The 25,312-nt window shown below is 49.2% G+C and overlaps 2 protein-coding genes and 1 non-coding gene across 3 annotated transcripts in view; 2 read left to right on the top strand and 1 right to left on the bottom strand.

Annotated features, from left to right (window-relative positions):
- The window catches only part of PIP4K2B (phosphatidylinositol-5-phosphate 4-kinase type 2 beta), a 23,637-nt gene extending 18,920 nt beyond the window's left edge, over window positions 1-4,717 (top strand). Inside the window, exons 7-10 of the mRNA XM_007465144.1 lie at window positions 230-343; window positions 3,173-3,431; window positions 3,895-3,998; window positions 4,605-4,717. Coding sequence (XP_007465206.1) covers window positions 230-343; window positions 3,173-3,431; window positions 3,895-3,998; window positions 4,605-4,685 — 558 coding nt within the window. The 3' untranslated portion in view covers window positions 4,686-4,717. The remainder of the gene's footprint in view (window positions 1-229; window positions 344-3,172; window positions 3,432-3,894; window positions 3,999-4,604) is intronic.
- A 6,013-nt stretch (window positions 4,718-10,730) lies between these two features.
- Window positions 10,731-20,920, bottom strand: PSMB3 (proteasome 20S subunit beta 3). The gene is made up of 6 exons (XM_007465143.1): window positions 20,810-20,920; window positions 20,307-20,491; window positions 18,075-18,182; window positions 14,054-14,231; window positions 11,780-11,874; window positions 10,731-10,845 (listed from the first exon to the last, which is right to left on the bottom strand). Exons 1-6 carry the CDS (start codon window positions 20,810-20,812, stop codon window positions 10,797-10,799), a joined length of 618 nt encoding a protein of 205 aa, XP_007465205.1. The 5' UTR covers window positions 20,813-20,920; the 3' UTR covers window positions 10,731-10,796.
- An 827-nt stretch (window positions 20,921-21,747) lies between these two features.
- On the top strand, window positions 21,748-21,821 carry TRNAN-GUU (transfer RNA asparagine (anticodon GUU)). Its single transcript has one exon. It is a non-coding gene; the product is annotated as a tRNA-Asn (tRNA).
- Window positions 21,822-25,312: the final 3,491 nt, after the last annotated feature.

The raw sequence follows: 25,312 nt of genomic DNA, 5'->3' as shown, positions 1-25,312 counted from the left end.
CAGCAGGAAGTCCTTTGGTCAGTCCTCATTGTCTGACTCATGCTACATACTTGCCATCCCTGCCTGCCCGAAGCTGGGACTGTAGACTCCTGGACTGAGCTGTTGATTTGGCAGCTTGGCCACCTTTGTGCTGAGGACCCTTTCCTTTTCTGTACCATTGCCCCCAGCAGAGGACTCCTTGGGGTGAACAAATCAGGCCACCAGCCTAACACTGCTATTGCTCTCTCAGGCCAAGGACTTGCCAACCTTCAAAGACAATGACTTCCTCAATGAAGGGCAGAAGTTGCACGTGGGAGAAGAGAGTAAAAAGAACTTCCTGGAAAAACTGAAACGGGATGTAGAGGTACATATTTACCCTCGTTTTTACTTTGGTGAAACAGGACCTCCTCTTGTCCCCAGAGCAGGAACCTCTTTAATCTTAAGAAAAGTTGAATTCACCACTTCCCAGGAGTGTAGACGAGAGGAAGGGTGGTGATTTGAGCCATGTAGGTAGTTATTTGCATCTAAAGCTAGTGCAAGTGTACATTCCATTTGGGGGGACACAGTTTGTGCCAGTAGAACGTGTGTAACTCAGTTTGGGGCGCTTTCCCTCATCTCTTCTCTAGTCTGTTCCAACCCCTTTTTCAGACTCCTCTTCACGCTTCCTTTCTGGTGGTGTCCCCATAGTGGAGGGGGCATCCAGCTGTCAGAGTGACAGGAAACCAGCTATTAAGATCCACCAGCCGTGCCTTTCTCTGGCTCTGATTCTCCACTTACCTAGCAGCATTCTGGTTGGAACGGGACTTCCTATGGAGAAGTTCCTTTGGGGAGGACAGGTGGTAAATAATGAATGTGATATCTGATAATTCAGTGTCTCCTATTTTTTTTTTAAATATTTATTTGGCTGTGCCAGGCCTTAGTTGCGGCACGCGGAGCTTCATTGCTGCGTACGGGATCTTTAGTTGCGGTATGTGGGATCTAGTTCCTTGACCGTGGATAGAAACCAGGTCCCCTGCATTGGGAGCACAGAGTCTTAGCCACTGGACTGCCAGGGAAGTCCCAGTGTCTCCTATTTTAATAAATTGGGAGCCTGTTCATTAAAACAAAATTCTATAAACTTCAGAAAATGTTTTATTTTTTTTATTGTGGTAAAATATGCATAACATAAAATTTACTATCTTAACCATTTTGAAGTTGAGTGACATTAAGTACATTGACATGGTTGTGCAACCATCCCCACCATCCATCTCCAGAACTTTTTCATCTTCTCAAACGAAAACTCTGTACCCAAGAAACACTAATTCCCCATTCCCCCTTCTCCCTTGCCCCTGGCAACCACCATTCTACTTTGTGTCTCTGTGAAATTGACTGCTCTAGGAATCTCATATAAGTTGATCATACAGTGTTTGTCCTTTGTGTCTGGCTTATTTTCACGTACCGTAATGTCTTCAAGGATCATCCGTGTTGTGCTATGTGTGAGAATGTCCTTCCTTTTTGAGGCTGAGTAATATTCCATTGTATGTATATACTACATTTTGTTTACCTGTTCATCCATTGATGGACACTTGGTCACTAGTTAAGGTTAACTAATTAATCTAGTTTCTAGTCTCCAGAGAAACAGAATAGGGTGTAGAGAGATAGGTAGATGTTTATTATAAGGAATTGGCTCACATAATTATGGAGGTTGACACGTCCCAAAATCTGCAGTTGACCAGCAAGAGACCCAGGAGACCTGATGGCGTAGTTTTAGTCCAGAGGCCAGCAGGCTTGAGACCCAGGAAAAAACTGATGTCCCAGCTCAGAGGCAGTTAGGCAGGAGGAGTTCCCTTGTACTCACAGGAGAGTCAGCCTTTTTGTTCTTCTCAGCCCTTCGACTGATTGGACGAGACCCACCTGCTTTAGGGAGAGCAATCTGCTTTACTCAGTTTACCAATTCAAATGTTAAGCTCATCCATAAACACCCTCACAGACATATCCAGAATAATATTCGACCCAATTTCTGGGCACCCAGTAGCCCAGTCAAGTTGACACATAAAATTAACCCTCACACTTGGATCGCTTCATTGTGAATAATGATCCTGCAAACATGGGTTTAACAGACTTATTTTTGTTAGTATTAACCACCCCCTACTATGTTTGTGCTTTTTTTCTGACATTCGGTTTGTCCAGAGTCTTTCTCCTCCTTTTCCTCCTTTGCTCCCTACTCTGCCTTCAAGAAGAATTTAAGGCAGTTAACACAATTCATTTGTTTTCACTTGCATGTTACTTTATAAATGTTTACAGATGGACCGGAGGGGGTGCGGCTCACAGAGTCTCTCTTTTCTGGGACCCTGGTCCCTTCTCCTTCGGCCTTCAGAGGGCATTGTCCAGAGGTGCTTGCAATGGTGCCCCTCACCTTTCTTTCCTGAGGAGATTCTGCTGATCTCCTACCACTGGGGCTTCTTATGCTTTTAGTTGTCTCCTGGGCCTGTGCATAGAGCCCCTCTGGTCCTATTACGATTCTCCGTCTAGTCAGTCAGACAGTTTCCTGCAGTGCTGCAGGTTCATTTGTGACCATGGCAGGATGCCTGGCACATGGTTGATGGTGGCTGCTGGCTAGTTCACAGAGGACTTGGACCAGTGACTCTGGCGTCACATTAGTTAACTAGAATGCCAGTCGGCCATTTCCATCCTGTATCATTCCCACGCTCTTTGTTCTTCTCCAAGTCATTGAGTCCTGGCTCAGGAGACTTAGATACCATCCTGCTCCCAGCACTTGTTATATGGATGAGAAATGTGCAGTGCAGCGTTCCATTATTTCTTTCGTCCGCCTCACCATGGCCTCTCTTGATCCCAGACAGAATTGGCTCTTCCCTCTTCCTGCAGTGCTCCCTCTACTTTTACGCCCGCAGCCTCTGCCTGCCTGACTTCTCTTCATTCATTGGGTCAGGCTCAACTCCTTTCCTCAGGGAGGCCCTCACCGTGCTGCTGTCGACTCCCGCAGCTCCTCACCCTTGTGGAGTGACTGTCTTCTCCATTAGACCATGAGCTCGTTGAGGGCAGAGGCTCTGATGTCTTATTCTCTGCTGTATTTCAGAATGGGAGAATTAAGTTGAAAGGAATGCCTTTTCTCCCCTTTCCAGATGCCACTTTGCCTCTCCAGATGTCCCTTGTAACCTCTTCCTTCCCTCTCTCCTCCCCCCCACCCCCCTAGTTCCTGGCCCAGCTGAAGATCATGGACTACAGCCTGCTGGTGGGCATCCACGATGTGGACCGGGCAGAGCAGGAGGAGATGGAGGTGGAGGAGCGGGCGGAGGATGAGGAGTGTGAGCACGACGGGGCGGGGGGCAGCCTGCTCTGCTCCTACGGCACACCTCCGGACAGCCCTGGCAACCTCCTCAGCTTTCCCCGGTTCTTTGGTCCTGGGGAATTTGATCCCTCTGTTGATGTCTATGCCATGAAAAGCCATGAAAGTAAGTAGGGGCCTCTGCCTGCCTTCCCCGCCCCCAGCCCTCATCCTACCCGCCCTCCCCCATGTCAGTGGGCCTCCATCTTAGTAACTGCTGACTTTGGCCCCTTTCTGCCTCCATCCTGGGTCACCAGCAGTAACGCTGTCTTCTGGGGTGCTGGGGTCCTTCTCTGTCAGGCCTTCCTTCACCTCTTTGCTTGTCCTGGATAGCTGAGGCCTGGTTTGCCTCTGGTTCGTGGGATGGACAAAGCCTCCTAAATGGTGTCAACCCCACAGGGTGGCTGTGAAGATCAAATAAGACAAGAGCTATGAAAGCTTCTAAGAAGAACTCCATGGGTCATTCCTTTCCTCACATTCAAAACGATAGGGATGAATCTGGGGTCGCATATGAAGGGTTATGGACCCAGCTGCTTTCTGCTCTCTTCTCCCTGCCTCCTCCTCCTTTCCTGCTTTCCCTCCCCCTTCAGGTGCCCCCAAGAAGGAGGTTTATTTCATGGCCATCATCGATATCCTCACGCCATATGATGCTAAGAAGAAAGCTGCACATGCTGCCAAAACAGTGAAACATGGGGTGAGTTCTTCGTGTCTCCATCCAGGCCCGGGGGGGTGGGGCCTCAGACCCCCAGGGAGGCCTCCTGCTCGAAGGAGATGCTCTCGTGGCCCCTGCTCCCAGGACAGGGACCAGGAAGAGCAGCCTGCCTGGTTGCCTTGTGTTCTTTCTCCGCCATCTATGTCCCATCCCCTCCCTGCAGCTGGCTGATATGCCCAGGTTGCTTTTCCCCTAGTTCTGTGGCTCCTTCCCCCAGGGCTGCTGGGCATGTCATGCATCTTGTTGACCGCCAGTAATAGCCTTGTTTACATGCCCACACTGCTCGCCAGAGGCCTGTTTCTGCATGGGCTTCAAGCTACTGTTCTCTAAACAGGGGCCCCCCAGAGCTCTGGGGCCCCTCTGCTGCCTCTCCATTGCCTTGTTCCTGCTTCAGTGGGAGCAGCCCTGGGATTGTGAATTAGAGGAGCGGGGCCAGGGCACTTCTGAGACATGGGAACCATTTCTCAAGGTGGCCTGCCTAGTTGGGGTCGGGGGGTAGTATTCAACTCTAACGTGGAGCCAGAGGCTCCTGAATACCCAGGCCCCTCCTAGGTACAGCCTCCTGATTAGGGCCTCTGTGTATTACAGGCGGGAGCGGAGATCTCAACTGTGAACCCTGAGCAGTACTCCAAACGCTTCAACGAGTTCATGTCCAACATCCTGACGTAGTTACCCTCTACCTTCAGCCAGAGCCAGAGTGCTGGATGTGGGGTCGGGGATTGGAAGAGGGAGAGGGTGTTATTTGGGCTGGATGGGAGGGTGGGGAGCAGAGTGGTGGGTAGGGGAGGGGTTTAGCAATGCGACTGCAGCCTGTGACACTGGAAGAGACTAGCTGGAGAGGAGGGGATGTGCTGTGTGTGCGTGTGCTCACAGGATGTAACCTCACCTGCTTACCCTTGATTTCCCCCCCATTTGACCCAGGTTAAAAAGGGGTTTCCTTTTTGTTACCCTGTAACTTTTTAAGATACCTTGGGGCTAGAGATGACTTTGTGGGTTTATTTGGGTTTTGTTTCTGAAATTTCGTTGCTCCAGATTTGCTATTTATAATGATGTATGTCATCACCCTATCCACCCTCCCCATCCCTGACCTGCTCTCACTTCCCTTCGATTAGAGAAACACCCATAGACCCTGCGAAGGGTCCTCTCAGAGCAAAGCGCTCTGGTGCCACAGGAGAGGAGGTTAGACACCTCTGCCCTCCCTGCTGCATTTGATCTTGTCTAGATTAACTTTTAATTTCATGGAGTATTGTGCACAGCTCCCCCCACTTTTTCAGCCTCAGCTCCAAGTGAAATGTTACATGATTCCTCCATCTAAGTGCTGTTCTTCCTGAAGGAACACTCCAGATCAACATCAGGCATCTTGGATCAGAATCAAAGATCTCAGAGGGGAGTGAGTTCATCCTCATGGGATGGTAAGGGGTCAGGGGCTGCTGGGCTCTCGGACATCTGGTTCTCAGAGAACCCCATGATCACCACCCAAGCTCCTGGGCTCTCTCGGCCCCTGGAGTTCAGATGTCTTCTCTATAAAGCCTCCCACTGAGTCGAGAGGAACTAGAAAGCACCTTTGGATATAACAGGACCCTCATGCTTACTAAATGGTTATTTCCCCTTGGGAAAGCCCAGAAAAGCTGATGAGTATCGAATGAGGTCCTATGCCCTCCATCCATTTACTTCCTTCTGACCTCCTCCCAGGCACTCTCATTTGTAGGTGAGCTTTTAGTTGGGGGCAGATCTCCATGTGCCTGGGGTGCTCCTTGCAGAGATACCTCTTCAACCCCCAGGGCTACCATGTAGGTAATCTGACTCCCTGTGGTTTGTCACCTGGACGGTTGTGGCCAGCAGGGAGTGGTGCCCCCCACCTTGGAGCGTGGCACCCAAGCCTGAGGTTGCTTCTGAGCCACTTGAGGATGTGACCTGGGAAATCCAATTTGGAGGCTTGATGTGCGATTCAACCTGGCCCCAACCTTGGATCTGTTTTTCCTCGATGGCCCCTCTAGACTTTTCGCAGATCTGCCACCCACAAGCCTCCTCAGGAGTGGCATCCTGCAGCTTCCTTCAGGATCTCTACCCACCTTCTGAGCCAGCTACCTAAGCCTCAGAATTGTGTCCTTCTGCGATGCCATCAGAGCAGTCTGGTCTGGCTAGGAGAGAAAACAGCCCCGTGTTGGGGGAGGTACATTCCTGCGCCTTCTCACCATCTCACCAGGAACTGGGGTCTTAGGATGAGACACAGTAAAACTTGTAGATAACTCCGCAAATGGAAAGAAAGTGTGTGGAACCATTTTGAATGAATGGATTGGTTTCCTTGGCTCCCTGCAAACCTGGCCAAGCTCAGCTTCTGGAGCAGGAACAAGCACCATCTCTGTGCCCAACCCACGGTATTTAGGTCAGGGAGGAATGGAGACCGCATTCTTGGACTCTACTGGGGCTGTTGGAACCCTTCTGGGAGAGGCAGACAGGGGCCAAACAACCGCCCTGGCCCCAGGAAGGACTGTAGGTAGCTCTGAACGTCAGCAGCAAGACCGCGAAGTGACCTGGAGAAGAACTTGGAACCAAGTGGCTCGTGGAGAAAACAAATTTGACTTAGGAAGGGATTAGTAGGAATAATGTTTGGACTTGATTTCCCCACCTCCTAATCAAGAATGAAAATTTGGATCTGCTCCTAGTCGAGCCCAGCATCTCCCAAGCTTTTCAGGCTGTCCTCTCGCAGCCTCCACAACCTTGGGCTCCCTCGGCTTCCTGCGTTTGGTCTTCTGATCATGTCGCCATCATGTGTACGAAAAGTGTAACCAGTTGTGTTCAGTTGAAGGTGAGCTACCAGGTATCTAACTTCTTTAACATCGAGTTTTTGTGGGCTTTTGTTTTTGTTTTGTATATTGTTTACATTTTGAGAGGTAGCATTCTGTGTTAAATGCTCTTTTTGTTTTTCTGACAGTATTGTTGACTGGGTCAAAACATTTAAGCTGTGGTTTGGTGGATTTTAAATTTTGTTTAAAGCTCATTCTCTGTGCTATCTTCAAAACCTTGGGTTTGGTCCTTTAACTCCTTTGGCATTCAAATGTTTAAAAGCTATTTATCTTGTTTTATACAAGTTTTTTCTCTTCTTTTTGTAACGATGAAGATGTTAAATTTGGTTTGCAGTCTGAATGTAGAGAAAGTGAAGTGATCCCCAAACCTTTGTGTTTTTTCTCCAAGTCCCACCATGCCCTCTCTGGGCAGGTGTCTGAGGGGAAGTGACTACCCTCACCATCACTCTTTGGAGCCATGAAGAAAAGCTGAATGGTCTTACAGCATCCCAGAATAATTTGGTCTCCCAAGAACAAAGGCATAAGCATAGAACGTGGCTGACTGGGTGAGGCCTGGATGGGGGATAGGGCAGGATTTTTCTCCATTCTCTCCCTCTGCCATTTAACCAGTCACAGCTTCTCCCGTCCTGCCCCTCTTCTGAAAGTCTATGGCTGAGAAAACTCTAGTCTCCCAGGTCTCCCCACCAAAGTAAGGGGTTCTCTGAAAACTCCACCTAGACCACTAGAAGGCGGCCTCTGGCCCTTGTTCCTATTAATGAACCACAGAGTCTTTGTCCCCTAGTGCAAGCTCATTCCCTGTGCCCTGCAGTTTGGGGGTTATGGGGCAGGCTAGGAAGCCAGCAGTTCCAGAAGCACAGCCTGAGGCAATGCTCGATGTCTCCTTATCTAGCTCAGGGGTTACTGGTCTGTGGGATGTGCTGTGAGTCGCCCCTGTGGCTGCTCTCAGCGGCACTCCCTAGGTTCCCTCCACAGGCAGCTCGTCATCCCTTCTCCCTCTTCCTACTTGTTTCTCTTGCCTGTGCTTTAAAAGGCCTCAGACAGGTACCCTGGTAGCGCTCAGGGCTTGGGACTACATACTCCTGCCCTACTGACTTTCCCCTCTTCACAGTCTGCCAGGGCCTGCCCCAGGGAGGTGGATCAAAGACCCAGGACTTTTCTCAGTAGCCAGTCCCACCCTCCTAATTGTCTTTTTACCAGTTCAGGTTGGGAGAGAAGAAATTTCAGCAATCCCCAGCATTTGAGCTACTCAAGTGTTAGGGGCCAGAAGGGACAGTGTGTTTAAAACAACCCTTAGAAAGCTCTGGCCTTGAGACCTGTGGCTCCCCCAGTTCCAGAGACCTCACTTTTTTCTGGCAGAAATGTGGGGAGAAGGCTCCAGCCTGAGCACAGGAATCAAAGGGAAAACATTCAAACTGCCCCCAGATCTACCAGCCATCTGCAGGCGGCTTTGTGACACAGCCCTGGCCTTCTTCTGAAAAGTGCCACTTATGAAGAGTGTCTCCAGAGGGACGAAGAGAATCGGCTGTCCCCGGCGGGCAGTCCTTTGGAGGCTGGGGAGGAAACTTCCAGAAGAGCCCCTTCCCCTTACTCAGAGCCATTTTGGGAGGAAGTGGGAACCAACAACCTTTGGGGGAAGGCCTGGTGCGGCTCAGCACACGCAAGCATCAGGTCAGGTCATTGTAATAAAAGTGAATCAAGTTTAGATTCAGCTTTTGGGGGAGCAGGATAAACGACCACCCCACCATATGTGTGTGACTTTTCAATTTCCCACTGCAATTTCCATTTTTTTTTAATAGGAATTTTCAACCCCCTGTGCTTGTCTAATGTCTGCTCGGAACAATTCGAGACCCTGTTACTGTTTTAAGATGCATGCATGTTAAGATGAATCTCCAACCCGAGGAAAAAAATAAAATTCAAAAAAGGTTTGTGTACACACCTGTTATGTATGAGTCCTTCGGAAATGAGCCTTTTATCTTTTTCATAATTAAAAGGTTTTGGTCCCAGTTTTAGGGGCTGCTTGGGCTAAATCAGGGTATGGCTTGAGTTTGGGGCAAGAAGAGTCAGCGACTTTGGTCACCCACTCTCAGATGCAGTTAATAAGCAGTGGTTAAGAGCACAGGCACTGGACCATCTGCCTGTCAGCTGCCATTACCACACTCGCTGAGGAATGGACCAACAGCCCCTCACTTCTCCAGCCGCGTAGAACCAACACTTGCTGGGAGCCACACACCCGACACACCTGTCCTAGCTCTCCCTTGACTAGCTATGTTGCTGACTTAACAAGTCACCTCTATGTGCCTCCGGTTCTCCATCTAAACATTTAGCTTAAAATCTAGTGGTTCTTGGGCTTCCCTGGTGGCGCAGTGGTTGAGAATCTGCCTGCCAATGCAGGGGACACGGGTTCGAGCCCTGGTCTGGGAAGATCCCACATGCCGCAGAGCGACTAGGCCCGCTTGCCACAACTACTGAACCTGCGCGTCTGGAGCCTGTGCTCCGCAACGAGAGGCCGCGATAGTGAGAGGCCTGCGCACCGCGACCAAGAGTGACCCCCGCTCGCCGCAACTAGAGAAAGCCCTCGCACAGAAACGAAGACCCAACACAGCCCAGAAAAAAAAAAAAAAGATCTAGTGGTTCTCAAAGTGTGGTCCTGGACCAGCACCTGGGAATCATAAATTCTTAGGGCCTTCTGCAGCTCTGAATCAGAAACTGTGCTTTAACACAGTGACCCCCCCGCAACCTTTTTGGCACCAGGGATTAAAGACAGTTTTTCCACAGATTGTTGTGGGGGATGGTTCAGGTGGTAATGCGAGCAATGGGGAGCGGCAGGTGAAGCTTCGCTCGCTCGCCCTCTGGTCCGAGGCCCAGGCATTGGGGACCCCTGCTTTAACAAGCCCCCCAGATGACTCTAATGGAGGCTAAAGTTTAGGAACTACTTGCTTGTTAGGGCGTCTGCTACAGGTTGCAAGCTGGAATCACTTGGGGAACTTTTCGAAAAAAGAGGTGCCCCGGCCCCTTTAAAATTTAGGCCAGATAAATCAGGGATGGGATCAAAATACCTGTGTTTTAGAAGCTCCCTAGGTGACTAATATGCAGCCAAGGTTAAGAAACACTGATGTGGGGACTCCCCTGGTGGCGCAGTGGTTAAGAATCCACCTGCCAATGCAGGGGACACGGGTTCAGGCCCTGGTCCGGGAAGATCCCACATGCCACGGAGCAGCTGAGCCTGTGTGCCACAACTACTGAGCCTGTGCTCTAGAGCCCGTGAGCCACAACTACCGAGCCTGTGTGCCACAACTACTGAAGCCCGCGCGCCTAGAGCCCGTGCTCCGCAACAAGGGAAGCCACCGCGATGAGAAGCCCGTGCACCGCAACAAAGAGGAGCCCCCGCTCACTGCAACTAGAGAAAGCCCGCATGCAGCAACAAAGACCCCAACGCAGCCAAAAATTAAAAAACACACACAAAAAAGAAACACTGATGTGCAAGGATATTACTTATGGATACTTGGCCAAATTTCTACCTGAAACAAAGAAGATTTAAGCGTTTTCCAAGAGTTGAGTAAAAAGGATGCTAGGCTTTGGAGTCAAATGGAACATGGGTTGACATCTTTGCCCTACCACAAAGTGGCCCTGGGCAAGTTATTTAACTGTCATTAAACAAGGATAATTAATGTATATTACCTTGAATCAATATGATGATTAAATTTTAGAATGTATAAAGCACTTTGTGCAGGGCCTAGCACATAGCAGGTACCCAACAAGTGATTTGTAGATACTATCCCCACTGGTGGACCAGTGGAGCACGCTTCAAGTCAAGAAAACCTGATGGCTGAGCTATACCCCGAGTAGCTATTTGTAACTGCCCAACTGAGGACAGAGATCTGTGGTAAAACACTCAAAGACAAAGAAGCAGGAGTGAAAGAAAATCTTTTATTTAAAAAAAAGAAAAAAGAAGTGGGCTCTGGGAAGAACAGAGTTAGTCCATCCGGGCCTTCAGTGTCCTCGTGGTGATTTTGTCCTTCTCACTGCAGAGGGAGAAAGTCACAGAACATCTACACCCATTCTAGACTGCAGAACAAACTAGAACAGCTGTCCTAACTCTGGGGTTAACTGTTTTGCCCACGTTACACTAATGTTAGCTTGTTTTCCTGGCCTGTGGTGAGGAAGGGGAGAATGGAGAAACTTCCATAGGTGGAGCCATCAAGAGTTGGGATGATTCAGGGCTGGAGTGTGAAGCGCTCCAAAGCAGGGAAGGAGCTCCCCAGGCCTAGAGAACAAGGAACTTAGGAAGGAGGTGTGCGGTGTTTCACTCCAGTGAAGGGAAAAGATCCTTGGGGTGGTAAATTGTCTGTATTATTAGCCCCAACCTGTTTTTCATGGTAATTAAGCAGGTTACCCCATAACAAAAAGGTCCAAATGCTTGTTCTGGGAGGTTCCCAAGGAAAGCTGTTGGGAGGATACCAGGTTCCTGGTGACAGCCCCAAACAAGTAAGAGGGAAAGAGGGTGGCAGTTAGGCATCTGGCTGGGGGGTTGGAAAACATTCCCAGGGCTCAGTACACCACACAGTTGTGGGTTCCATGCTGGTGTGAGCTGGGAGAGGAGAGGAGCCACCCAGGATTTTATTCTGATCAATCTGCAGTAGCTCTGCTGTGGCTCATGCCCACAAAGGTCCCTGAGACTTTGGGGACAGTGTTCAGGAAGGAAAGAAATGTCTATTGTGAGCAAGGGGAGGAGACTCGGGGACACGGAGCCTCACCAGACGGAGGCCAGGGGAATCTGGGTAGGCTCCCACCTTAGCTGCCACCCTTAGGAAGCATGGATTTCTGCTATCCCGGGCCTGCTGCAAGCGCCCTTCTTATTTCACACCTGACTAGGGGGCTGGGAAGATGGGGTGTTTGTGCAGGAGGGGAGAGGCACGTGTCTGCAGAGCTTCTAGACTTCTCCCAATGCACACTTACATGATGTGAACAATGACTCCCATGCCTGACACCGCATCCCTGTCCACAGCATTCAGCATGGCTTGTGAGATGGTTTCAAACAGGTGTTCTGGGTCCTGCCGACAGAGCAGAAACCTTTCAGTCCCCAGAGCCTTGGACCCTCACTTGGTCTGGCCCCTTAACTCTCTCTTCTCTAGGCTCAAGGTGCCCAGCTCTGGCCCCTCCCGTGTCTGGAGTGAGGGATGGTTCCCTGGATGCGAGAAGCCCCCTCAGCTCCTCAGAAGGCAGCAAGGTTACATAAGATATAGTTCAAGCCCTGCACTTCCTCCGCTAACCAGCAGTGTGACCTTGAGCAAGTCAATGTCCCTTCGCTAAGCCTCAATTCCTCTTCTGTAAAATGGGGGAAGAATCCCCGTGGCTCCTATGTGCTTTACCAGCTATCTCCTGGACTCTCCTCTGGCTCAGAGGTATTGCACAACTCAACCTGTCCAACCATGAACCCATTTCCCCCCAAAACTGTTGCATCCACCACATCCTCTATCTTGGTTGGCTTAGCTGGAAAACTCAGGTGTCCTCAGCATCTCCACCTCCCTCACTTCTGTTTTAAGTGACCAAGTACTCTAGACTCTGGCTGCCCCGCTCCCCCACTGCCACTCTCTTTGCTCAGGACCTCAGGGCCACACCGACCTGCAAGGCCTCTGGTGCCTCAGGTCTCTTACTGCCTTTGACACCATGTCAGAAGAAAAAGTTCCAATGAGGTGCCACCTCTCACCAGTTAGAATGGGCATCATCAGAAAATCTACAATCAACAAATGCTGGAGAGGGTGTGGAGAAAAGTGAACCCTCTTGCACTGTTGGTGGGAATGTAAATTAATACAGCCACTATGGAGAACAGTATGGAGGTTCCTTAAAAAACTAAAAATAGAACTACCATACTCCCCATCAATCCCACTACTGGGCATATACCCAGAGAAAACCATAATTCAAAAAGACACATGCACCCCAATGTTCATTGCAGTGCTATTTACAATAGCCAGGTCATGGAAGCAACCTAAATGCCCACTGACAGACGAATGGATAAACACGTGGTACATATATACAATGGAATATTACTCAGCCATAAAAAGGAACGAAACTGGATCATTTGTAGAGACGTGGATGGATCTAGAGACTGTCATACAGAGTGAAGTCAGAAAGAGAAAAACAAATATCGTATAATAACGCATATATGTGGAACCTAGAAAAATGGTACGGATGAACCAGTTTGCAGGGCAGAAATAAAGACACAGATGCAGAGAACTAATGTAAGGACACCAAGGGGGGAAAGCGGGGGCAGGGGGGTGGTGGTGGTGGGACGAACTGGGAGATTGGGATTGACATGCATACACTAATATGTATAAAATGGATAACTAATAAGAACTTGCTATATAAAAAATAAAATTCAAAAATTCAAAAAAAAAAGTTCCAACTGCTTGGCGTGGCATCCAAGGCATTGCCAAGTCTCATCCTGATTTCACTGTCCTCCTTCCTCTCACCCCACATTCTGCCCACACTCCAGCAGCCACAGCAAGCTCTCTCCAGTCACTAAACACATTGGGCCCCTCCTGTACTTCTGACCTTTGCACAGGCTGCTCCTTCTGCCAACCAGGCCCTTTCTTTCCTCCTGTTCCTGGCAAACTTCATTTCAACAGGTATTTGTGGGTCTGTCTTATTTCATTAGACTGCAATAAGCCCTTGAAGACAGACTATCTGGTTTCCCCGGAGCCTGGCAGAGCTGGCACAACAGCCAACCCTGTCAGGTACTGTTCTAATCTTCCCAGGTGATTTCCTCACACCACCACTCATAAAATAGATTCTATTATTATCCCCATTTTACAGCTAAGGAAGTGGAGGCACAGAGAAGTAAAATGACTTACCCTGAACATAACTAATGAGATGGTAGGTGGATCTGGGTTTCCAACCCAGACAACCTGACTCCACAGCCCATTCTTCTGAGCTGCCCCTAGCCCTACACCTTGTTACATGTGTGTTCAATGAATGGATATGAGAACCCTGTAAACCCAACGTGGGGAATTATTTGTTGTTGTAGCAAGTATCTGACTGAGGTCTCTTCATGGAAGAGAGCCAAGGCCCTGGCAGATGGAGTTTCTGGACGCCCTTCCAAGGCTCAGCACCTGTGGCTTTCTTTCCTACCTGCACCATTCTTCCCATTACCTGCCAGGTAAACACATTTTCCCCTGATGGCCAAGGGGTGGGCACCTAAGAACCCAGCCCCGCTCCATGCCACCAACTCACCATGTTGGGTTCCCAGAGGGACTCGCACATCCCGTACATTTGTTCAGTGCAGGTACCACTGACTACAAAGTCATCAGTCACCATGGGGCAGCCGATAAGGTCTAAAGAGCAAATGAAGGGCTTAAAGGTCTTCGGGTCCAATCCAGCAATGACCGGCTCAGTGTAGTAGGGCCCAAACCTGTGGGGGCCAGGAGCAGAGAGAGAAAGTAGAGCTCAAGAACATTCACTTTCCTGTTCAGGCCTGTTCAGACAAGGCCCCGGCCCAGACCCAGGGAGGAAAGTGGAGGGCCCATTTGGGACATCCCCTTTCCCCCTTCTCCTGGCATCTAGCAATGCTCTTAAGACTTTTTCTTCTTTTCTCTGACACTTACCTTCATATCCTCCTCACCCCGACCCTCTCTTCCTCTTCCTTTCTTTGGGAATTCTGTTGTTGTTTTTTTTAACCTACTCTCCCTATTCTCTTCCAGGTCCTATCACCATTCAATCTTCTATTTATACACCTATACCTTTACTCCTTTCAAAAAAGGATTTGAAGCAGTTTGTAGAAAAAACACTGAAAAATAAAACCAAACCGCTAAAACATAATGCCATTTGCAGCAACATGGATGGACCTAGAGATTACCACACTAAGTGAAGTAAGTCAGAAAAAGAAAGACAAATACCATATGATATCACTTATGTGGAATCTAAAATATGACACAAATGAACTTATTTATGAAACAGAAACAGACTCACAGACATAGAAAACAAACTTATGGTTACCAAAGGGGAAAGGGAGTGGGGAGGGATAAATTAAGAGTTTAGGATTAGCAGATACACACTACTATATATAAGATAGATAAACAAGGCCCTACTATATAGCACAGAGAACTATATTCAATATCCTGTAATAAACCATAATGGAAAAGAATATGAAAAACAATATGTATATATAACTGAATCACTTTGCTGTACCAGAAACGAACACAACACTGTAAATCAACTATGCTTCAATTAATTAAAAAAAAAAAAGTTCTTCCTATGCACCAACTAAAGAAAAAAACCAACCCCAAAATCAAGCATACAAGACACTCAGACAAAACACAAAGCTTTGTTCTGAGTCTCCCAGCAGACAAAGCAAAGAAGGATACTCAGTGAGCCGGGTTATTTTCATTGTTTGCCATTAGGAAATAATAGCTTATCAGAAACTTGTTCTAGACACTGAGCTTTGAGAAGAATCAATCTTAGGGATATTCAGACAGAAAACAGAAAATACTCAAAAAGTAACAGCCACTATCCTCAATAGAAACAGTAAGTAAACAGACATTTTCCATGTCTTATATCAGCTCTCAGTAATTTCTATGGGCATGATCTTAAGTTACAACTCTGTAAAAAATAATTCTAAATAAAAAAATAATAATTGTAAGGTGGAGGAGGAGGTTGGAGTAGCATGCTTTGATCTGGCATTTCTCAAACAGATCCCTAGGTATCAAATTTCTCTAACAAATCTTAAATTTTGTATTTTCCTCTCAATAAACTGAAAACAAAGTTAATATAAGAATGTCCTGTAGGGCTTCCCTGGTGGTGCAGTGGTTGGGAGTCCGCCTGCCGACGCAGGGGACACGGGTTCGTGCCCCGGTCCGGGAAGATCCCACGTGCCGCGGAGCGGCTGGGCCCGTGAACCATGGCCGCGCATCCGGAGCCTGTGCTCTGCAACGGGAGAGGCCACAACAGTGAGAGGCCCGCATACCAAAAAAAAAAAAAAAAAAGAATGTCCTGTATTATCTGGGTAACAACCTTAAAACTAAATACAACATGGCTCAGGGCCTGCGTTTGTACTTCCAGTCATATCGATGTCACGGTACCACCTAAAGGTCAGTGTTTACTTTTTACTGGCAGTGTTTCACAGAGGTGCTTGGATGGATTCTCTGGGGTCCATGAGAAGTTATTTACTTCAAAAAGGGTCTGTACATGGCTCAATTTTGCAAATCACTGCATTAGCCTATCCTGCTGGAAAATCAATGATTTCAGTTGGGCTTGTAGAGAAAGCTCCTGGTTACAGTAGCTGAGAATCTAGAATTTTCCAGGTCAGCTTCAATGTCCTGTATTTTTATTATGAGTAAACATGAGCCATTAAATATATACCGAAATGTGAATTAATCTGTACAACTTTGTAAGACTTCCTCCCTATATCTGAAACTAATATAATATTGTAAATCAATTACACCTAAATTAAAAAAAAAAAAGAAAAATAAAGACCTCTCCCCCCATCCCCATGAATCAGTTTTAAAAAATTTTTTGCGGCTTCGCTGGTGGCGCAGTGGTTGAGAGTCCGCCTACCGATGCAGGGGACACGGGTTCGTGCCCCGATCCGGGAAGATCCCACATGCCGCGGAGCGGCTGGGTCCGTGAGCCATGGCCGCTGAGCCTGCGCGTCCGGAGCCTGTGCTCCGCAACGGGAGAGGCCACAACAGTGAGAGGCCCGCGTACCGCAAAAAAAAAAAACAAAACTTTTGTTAAGCCTTTCTCAATTTGGGATTTTGATAAACATGGTTACTACATATGGCAGACAATTCATAGCTGAGGATATTAACATAAACCTAAAAAAAAGGTAACCATTTGTTTTGTTTATTTTTTAATAGTAAAAAGACAATAATATTGCTCCAGGTATGGAAATGGCAAAAACTTAGTTTTGAAAGCTAAAGAGTACTTTTGCAACTTTGCTATAAAGTCTAAAATTATTTCAAAATACAAAGTTAAAAAAAAAAAAAGGAAAGAAAAAAAGCTTAACCTGTCTTTTTGCCACCCAGTCTTTTTTTTAAATGGTCATTTTTTTTTTTCTTTTTGGAGTATAGTTGCTTTACAATGTTGTGTTAGTTTCTGCTGTACAATGAAATGCATCAGCCCTATGTATACATATATCCCCTCCTTTTTGGATTTCCTTCCCATTTAGGTCACCACAGAGCATTAAGTAGACTTCCCTGTGCTATACAGTAGGTTCTCATTAGTTCTCTATTTAATACATAGTAGTATATATATGTCAATCTTAATCTCCCAATTCATCCCACCCCTCCTTTCCCCATTTGGTGTCCATACGTTTGTTCTCTACATCTGTGTCTCTATTTCTGCCTACAAATAGGTTCATCTGTACTATTTTTGTAGATTCCACATATATGCTTTAATATACGATATTTCTTTTTCTTTCTGACTTACTTCACTTTGTGTGACAGTCTCTAGGTCCATCCACATCTCTGCAAATGGCACAGTTTTGTTCCTTCTTATGGCTGAGTAATATTCCATTTTATATATGTACCACATCTTCTTTATCCATTCCTCTGTTGATGGACATTTAGGTTACTTCCATGTCCTGGCTATTGTAAATAGCACTGTAGTGAACACTGGGGTGCATCTATCTTTTGAATTATGGTTTTCTCCACGTATATGCCCAGGAGTGGGATTGCTGGCTCATATGGTAGTTTTATTTTTAGTTTTTTAAGGAACCTCCATACTGTTCTCCATAGTGGCTCTATCAATTTACATTCCCATTTGCCACCCAGTTCTGCCCAGAGGTGGGTGGGGAAAGTACCTACAGGGTTCTCCCTTCAATTTCATCCCAGCTTCTGCACTGAATTCTACAGTTAGGGGCCCCTTCTTTTCTCATCATAAAGTCCTCAAATGTCAAAAGTTAACATACCCAATTCCTAGGTTCCGTGTATTCCAGAGTATCTAATGACAACAGAATAAGCTCTTGGGTAAGGGTGGCTCCTGGCTGGGAGACGCCAGGGCACACTTTGGTAGCGTTAATTTTGTTTCCTGGGAGCAGCCTCACTTGCTGTTTGCATTCCCTGCCTTCTTCTGAAGTAGCCTTTCTTTCCTATTTGGTTGTTAGGTCCACAGAAAAGACCCAGAAAAGAAGGATACTATCCAGCAAATAAGAGATGAGTCAAGGAGGAGGAATCTCCTTCCTGGTTGCCCCCTCCATACTACTTGCCCAATCAAAGGTTTCTGCATTCCCCAAGTCCCAGGCTACGTTTCTACTCACCGTTTCTCGTACAAGAGGTTGGCCACCATGCTCATGAGAGTGTAAGGCTTGATCTGCCGACCTTCCTTCAGCTCATACAGGTTCAGCCGGAACTTGAGGCGCTGGGCACTGTGGTAAAAGGAGAAAAGTGAGTTAGTAAGTCATTGCTGAATGTCCCCTGGTGTCCACCTCATGGAGGTCAGGAGGTGCCTAAGGAGACACACAATCCAGCCCCTGGTAAGAGACTCCTCCCCATCTGCCAGATTTTCTTCTGATTTTCTTACCAGAAGTCCAGCCTCACATCCACTTTTCAGTCTTGTCCAACACTTCTACCCATAAACATGCCACTCTGCTAACCTTTTTTCTCATACTTTTTTTTAGGGTGAGAAAAGGGGAGTTAAGAAGTGGATTCTCCCCCCACTTTTTTGAGGAATAGTTTATACAGTACACTCTGGGCAGGAGTCTGCCTGCAGACATAATGATGGCGGCTTACAGTAGAAAGAGCAGTGAACTGCGAGAGCTGACCTGGGCTAAGCCTTCATCTTACCACTTAATTTTTCCAGCCCTAAGATAGGGACAAAATAAGTCACCTTATTTTGTGAGATAATGTATGGGTGTTAATAAGCAGCAGCTGCTGCACTAATGGACTGAAAGGCGCTTAAGAAAGTAGGCCACATCTCCTCCAGTCCCATCTCAGAGCCCAGGGATAGGCCCTGCTGGGAATAGACCAGTGACATACATGCTGGAAGCAGAGCAATGAGTAACAGGACACCAGAACAAAGAGCCTTAGACACGACCTAAGCATCATACAGGTGAGAAAACTGAGGCCCAGCAAAGTTAGCAATTACTGCCCACAAACATGCAAACTCGGTGAGAAGAGGCTCCTGAAGAAAAGGAAATAGTGTGAAGGGAACAGCAGTGACTGGAGAGAGGAAGGCTGATGGGGGCCTTCATACTGACAGGAATGCTAAGCTGTCATTCTCTGATTCCACCAACAATTGAAAAAAAGGGCTGGTTGGGTTAGATTTCAGGAAGAATTTCCAAAATATATGTTCTTTAGACTTTAGAGAGGTTTAAGGGAAATGAGAGAGAAAACTTTCTGACAAGCTCCCACCCACCTTAGTGAACTATCAGTCTTCTAAGAACAAAGTCCAGGAACTGCTGCTCCTTAGGACACCTGTGACCACATCTTCCCTCTTGAAACACTGACCCTCTTTTCCACTGGCCTCTCTTCTTCCCCAACTGACTGCTGAATATACAGTTCAGCTCTGGAGCTGTAGCTTATTTTTTCCCTCTGTGTATTCTGTCTCTCCAGAATCTGTTCCCATAGATTTAACAAATCACCAATGCCTATCCAGCCCTGAGATATAATCTCAAGACCCCAATTGCTCAGAAGATGTTTCTACTTGGCTTGCCTTGTCCCTTTAAAATTGGCATCAAAATCAAAGTCATCACCTTTCTCCTAAAACCAGTCTTCCCAATTCCCATATTTCAGTCAACATGCTCAAAACAGAAATCATCTTTAAAACACTTCTGGATTGCCTACATGCCAAGTACTAGAAATAGATACTAATAACAAAAAAGACATGAACCCCAACTTCAATGGTTAACTCTTTGGCCTCACAATATCCAAGTAGCCACTAAGGTTGGTCAGCAACAACTCTGAGAAATGCCTTCCTTTCCTTTCCCACCTCACCACCCCATCAGAACCACAACCTTCACACCCGGACCATCACAAGAGCCAACTATGTCATCCCCCAGACTCTCCCTTCTCTCACAGAACCACTGTCAACTAGGTAACTACTCTAGCAGTTAATATGCGTTAGTTATCTTATTATGGGTTAGTTATCTTTCTGTATGCCTGCCTTTTCTCCCAACTAGGCCTGAAGTTCTTTAGGGGCTGAGCGTGGGCTTTGGTCTCAGAGATTGGGATCCTGGGGGTCATTCATTAGCTTACATCTTGGGCAATACACTCCCTGTGACCCTCAGTTTCCTCATCTGCAAAATGGGACAACATGGTAACGTGGTTAAGAGGATTAAAGTCCATGGATGTAAGGTGCTTTCCACAGTGTCTGGCACAGAGTAAATGCTGCTAAGTTGGTTAGGATACCACTCTATCGCTTACGGTGTTCGGCAAAGTCTCAGATTCACTGATGCTGTTTAGTAGATGACTAACACCCACGCCACTTAAGCCGCTAGGCAAGAATGGTCCAAGAAGAAGCCTGGGTGTAGGTGGGGACTCCCGACACTTACACTGTCTGGACGTCGGTGGCGAGCCCGGCCAGGCCGATGTACAGCCGGTCGCCCATGGGAAAGATCTTCTGGAAGTCCGTGGTCACCATCTGGGCCTGGATCCCGAAGCGCCTGTCGGCAGCGATGGCCACACAGTTCTTCCCCTTCATGGCCATGACGGCCCCTCCGTTATAGGACATAATAGACTGAAACAGAGCAAAAAGTCTCAGCGCTAGGGGCCAAACGCGGCCCGGCGCAGCCCCTGATTCGGAGGCTCCTGTACGCATCGTCCTCCACTCTGGAGGCGCCTGGATGCCCTGAACTCCAGCTCTGAGATTAGCGCTGGGAGGCTGCGAGGAGCCCCATTCCCTGCCTCGGTCCTCACCGCGGTCCACTCCCCCTTCAAACTGGAGCCGCTTCCTTCAATCGACCACCAGGCCTCTCCGCCTCCCAAACTCCCCATGACACCCCTCCCCATTCCTCAATCCCTACCCCGTATCCCTTCTCCTTGCTCCCCACCTCACCATGATTGCGGCGTATTAGGACCTCCAAGAGCCACAATTCCAGCAAACCTGCTATGGGCCTCACTGCGCAACCACTCTCGCTGATTTCTCTCTATTGGCTGGGAGGCCGACCCTTCCGTGACATTTTGGCTTCCTATTGGCTCTCTATCTTTGTCAGTCATCAGACAGGAGTTTGGTTGAGAAGCCAAAACCAAGGTGAGGAAAGAGCAAAGTGAAAAGTCACTCTCAGTGCGGAAGAGCCCGGCGTCGCGGTGCAAGCTGGTATAGCGGTGGACTCAGTCTCTGGGCGCAGGAGACGCCGGCCGGAGCCTGCGCCCACGTGGGCTAGTGAAACCTGAGACAAGAGCCTTTGGCTCCAGTGAAGGGCCACGGGGTTGGTTAAGAGCACGCTGTGTGGGTCGGGCATATTACTCATGAAGTTTGTTTCATTTATTCATTCCAGAAATCCTTACATCTGTTGTATGCCAGGCACCACGCTAGGCTCTGGACATGCACTGGGCTAGAGCTGTGCCTAGTATTTAAGAGGTGCCCGTAAAGTGCGTATTTACTCTTGCGAGGGGGGAGGGGCACAGGGAGGGTGTCGCGGGTATTCTGCGGCTGCAGGGATTGGGCTGCAAAGGGGACGTTTGGAAGCCGAAGGTGGTTCTGCTTTTGGGGACTCTCAGCAGGTCGACTTCACGTATCCCCAATCTCAGATCACCCTAAAAAGGGACATCACGGGCTTCCCCAACTTTAAGATCCAGAGGAGGCAGGCGACGATTTCCGCCACCCCCGAGCCAATGGAGGGGAGGCGAGCACGTCCCGCCTGCTCCCCTCCCCAGATCCGGACCCTTCTTTGGGTTTGACTTCTTTCGTCCGGTTATGGAATTTCCGAGTCCTGCGCTGTCGCAGGCTCACTCCCATTGACTCTGCTCACTGCGACACCGGTAGCTACCGCCGTCTCTGTGGCGCAATCGGTTAGCGCGTTCGGCTGTTAACCGAAAGGTTGGTGGTTCGAGCCCACCCAGGGACGCTACTTACCTTTTTTCCACCCTGAAAAGGAAAACCTAAAGGCATTATTCTCCCAACCGCTGTAAAGCCAAATTTTGTATTGAAATAGTGGACAACACTTTTTCTATAGCTAATCAGAGGGTCGTTGTGACTGAAAATTCGTTGTTGTTCCGTTAATGACGGGATAATGTCTCCAGCACTTCCCTCCTCCGCCTACCTCCCACCCCGCCCCCAAGCTGGATTGCAGGAAAGGCAAAGACAGGTTTTTGTCTCACCATGCAATACGTTTAACGTTGCATTTTTCGTAGGATTAAGAATGAATTTGCAGTGGAGGTTGAACAGTTTTACATTGTCTGCTTCAATCAATGTTACAATCTCGAAATATTACATTTGGAAAGGAATAAAATAGTGCGAGAGACAAAGGCAGCGACAAACTGAGGGATGAAGAGAAAGGTGAGAAAGGGAGAACACAGCTGTGATATACGGAGTGAGACAGAAAGAGGGGACACGACAGAGAAATAGGCGGGTGAGTGGAAGGACACCCAGAAAAAATGGAGAGAGGGAAAAGAGAAGCAGTTAATATGAGAAGCATGAGAAAAAATAAATCAACAACAACAAAACAGGTTTTTTTTCTAGAAATACAGAGACGTGGGGAAGAGGATGCAGAAATAGAAGCAGAATCTGACAAAGGACATTGTTTTGGGGAGAGAGAAGGAGTAAAGAGCACAGGTAAAGATAGTCATAATATCACTAGAGGAGCTGCCCTCTCCTACCATTGTCATCCTCTTCCAGGAGATCTTATCCTCGCAGTAACTCTTCGTATATGTGCTGGAAATAATTACCTAGATTCCTGAGTTCCTGCCCTCTGGAAACTTCTAGTCTATGACACACACAGTGACTCTTCTGATGAAGAGTTTGTCAGCTAGGTGACCTCCTGAAATACTACAACTAACACAATGGAGGGGAAGCTTTGGCATCTCACGTCCGCCAGAGGTGCCTCCCTGGGCTGGGAGTGGGAGCCTCCGCTTTTAAGAGGAGCTAAGCTAAGCACTCTCTCAAGCAGTTCCCTTCCACATTTGGTGTCTCCTCAAGACTGGGCTCAGAGGAAGCCTCTCTGAAAGCCTTCCCCAGTGCTCACCCACCCTTACCTCGAGCTTACAGGGGCAGGGGTGGGGGGCGGTAAGCGGCAAACGGAAGGATACACAGTGCCCATGAAAGCTAACGGGACAGGCTGCGTAACCCTCCCGCTTGCCCCCGCCGGCCTGTGAGCACCCTGTGGGGCAAAAGCCCGGCTCATCAGCTTTATATCCCCTGCGCTTAGTGTAGTCTTTGACAATGGCATAGGACAGGTAGTTCTTTGCCGGGAAACCTGGGAACTTCAGAAGTGAGAAAGGTTTGGTCACAGGTTCTCCTGATAACGCCAGAAAGGCCAGGGATATGGGGACTGGAAAGTGATGGAAGTGATTAAAATGAAGCTTTAGTGGGTAGTGGGGTCTTCTATCTTGTGTTTTTGCTCGTGATTGGCGCTTAATAACTGAGGAACAAATGAACGGATTCCCAGTGAGCACGGTCGTCCCCTTGGGCAGCACTCCAGGATTAAAGGGCTGCAGTGGGGACTCAGAGGGACGTCAGCCTTCTTCCCAGTAGCTGATATCCTCCCACCTTCATCCAAGTCAGCCCCTGGGTGCCCCCTGTGGATCACGGGTGAGACCGAGACCTTCGCCAAACGCCTACAGGTTTCTCTTGCCCGGGATCTTCTAGCCCGAAAGGACTGGCAGACCAGGAGTCCTTGCTGCACTCCCCTCCCCGCAGGGTGACTGGGGGACCGTAGAGGGTGCGCTAGCCTTCCCAGAGTCCAGGATGCCAGCAACACACTTGCCCCAGGGACGGTGGGCGTGTCCACGCCAAGAGCCCCCTTTCCGTGAAGGGCGGCGAACTCCCGGTCTCCCTGCACAGGGAAGGAAAGGAGAGCAGGTGACCGAATCCTCCCCGGCCCAGCTCCCGCGGGTTCTCAGACCACCCCTCTGGGCGGAAATCTCCCCAGCCCTTCCTCTTCCTCCCCGCCCCCACACGGCGGGTGTGCGCCAAAGATTGAAGCTGGGGTCACTTGGCGGCCAGTGTCCGCAGGTCTTCTGGTCGCCAGCCAAAGGGTGAAAGCATTCAGCACGGTGGCCTCAGCTTCGGGTCTGCCTGGGCTGCGAAAGAGGAGGGAAGGAGGAAGAGGAAGGCGGTCGGATGCTTGCTGAAGATTCGTTTCCTAATTTCCTAACTTGAGCCACCCACCGCCAGTGCGCTTAATGGCGCTTCTGGCCGGCTAATCGAGCTCTTTGGAGTGACTGACATAATGATCATCCCTAATCAATCCTGAATAACGAATACGCGAATCTACAGTCCTAATCTAATGAGGCGGGCCCACGGTAGTCTCCATAACGTAGTATCGATCGGCTTCCCCGGCGCTGGCCTCAGCTGCTGCTCCAAGCTTTTCCAAGCTCCCTCCTAGTTTTCTCCTCCGGCGGGAGCCACTAGGTACCGCAGCCCGGAGCAACGATCGGAGTAGGCGGGCATCAGCCGCCTTCGCGCTCGCCGGACTCCTCCCGCCGCCTGGGCGAGCGAGGCGCACCAACCTTGCAGAGGTCGGGGCGCAGACGGCGCGCGGGCGAAAAATGCGGGAATAAGTACCCGGCAGGAAAAAAGCGCGGGCCCACTCCCGAGCCCCGGCGCCTTGTTTTCGAGTGCGTTCGGGCCTCTCGCGTTAGGCCGGGTTACTGTGTCCCGGGCCCGGAGCCTGAGCTGACGTCTTCAGCTTGCCTCCCAGTCCAGGTTGCGTTCCGATCTTGACCAAGCACGCCGGAGGCGCCAGCCTCCACCACAGCAAACCGAGCCCTCGCCGCGAGACGTCCCTCCAGGCCTCTGCCTCCGTCCTCCCGGCGGTTTGCTCCCCCGAAGCGCCCGGGCCGGGTCTCGGGCGCAGCGTTTCAGAGCCGCCGAGAGGGCCGCCGAGAGGGCAAGGGGAGTGGGGAGGAGACGCTCGCTCTCACCCATGCAGTTATTAATTTCAAGGGAGTGTCACTTAAGTGAATGAAAATAACCCGGACTCGTGGCCAGAAGCGTCGCGTCCCCCGCCTGAGCACATTGCCCTTTGGTCGCGGCCGAGGGGTGGAGGGCTACAGAGCGAGCCACATTTCAGCCCGGTCCTCATCTCACCATTTTCCAGGCGCTCCAGCTAGGGGCGAGGATCGCAGGGTCAGGTGGTAGTGGGGGCGCACACATATTTTGGGGGCAGGGGTTAGTTGAGGGTGAGGTCGTGGTCTAGTTTTGGGGGGGCCCGGCACCCGGTTGGGGGCGAAGCCTTGTTAGCCTCTCCCCCTCCTCCTCTTCCCCTCTCCGCAAACACCCTGAAGGAATGAGGTCACGTGGGTGAGTGGTGGGCGGGACCTACTCTTGTCTGGAGGAAAAAAGCCATTTTGTCTCCCCCCCGCCTCCGAACTCTGGTCCCTCCCCTCCCCCCTCCGT

The sequence above is a fragment of the Lipotes vexillifer genome, unplaced genomic scaffold, assembly GCF_000442215.2.
Source record: "Lipotes vexillifer unplaced genomic scaffold, Lipotes_vexillifer_v1.1 scaffold591, whole genome shotgun sequence".
Taxonomy (NCBI): domain Eukaryota; kingdom Metazoa; phylum Chordata; class Mammalia; order Artiodactyla; family Lipotidae; genus Lipotes; species Lipotes vexillifer.
This window is presented reverse-complemented; position numbering and strand designations above follow the sequence as displayed.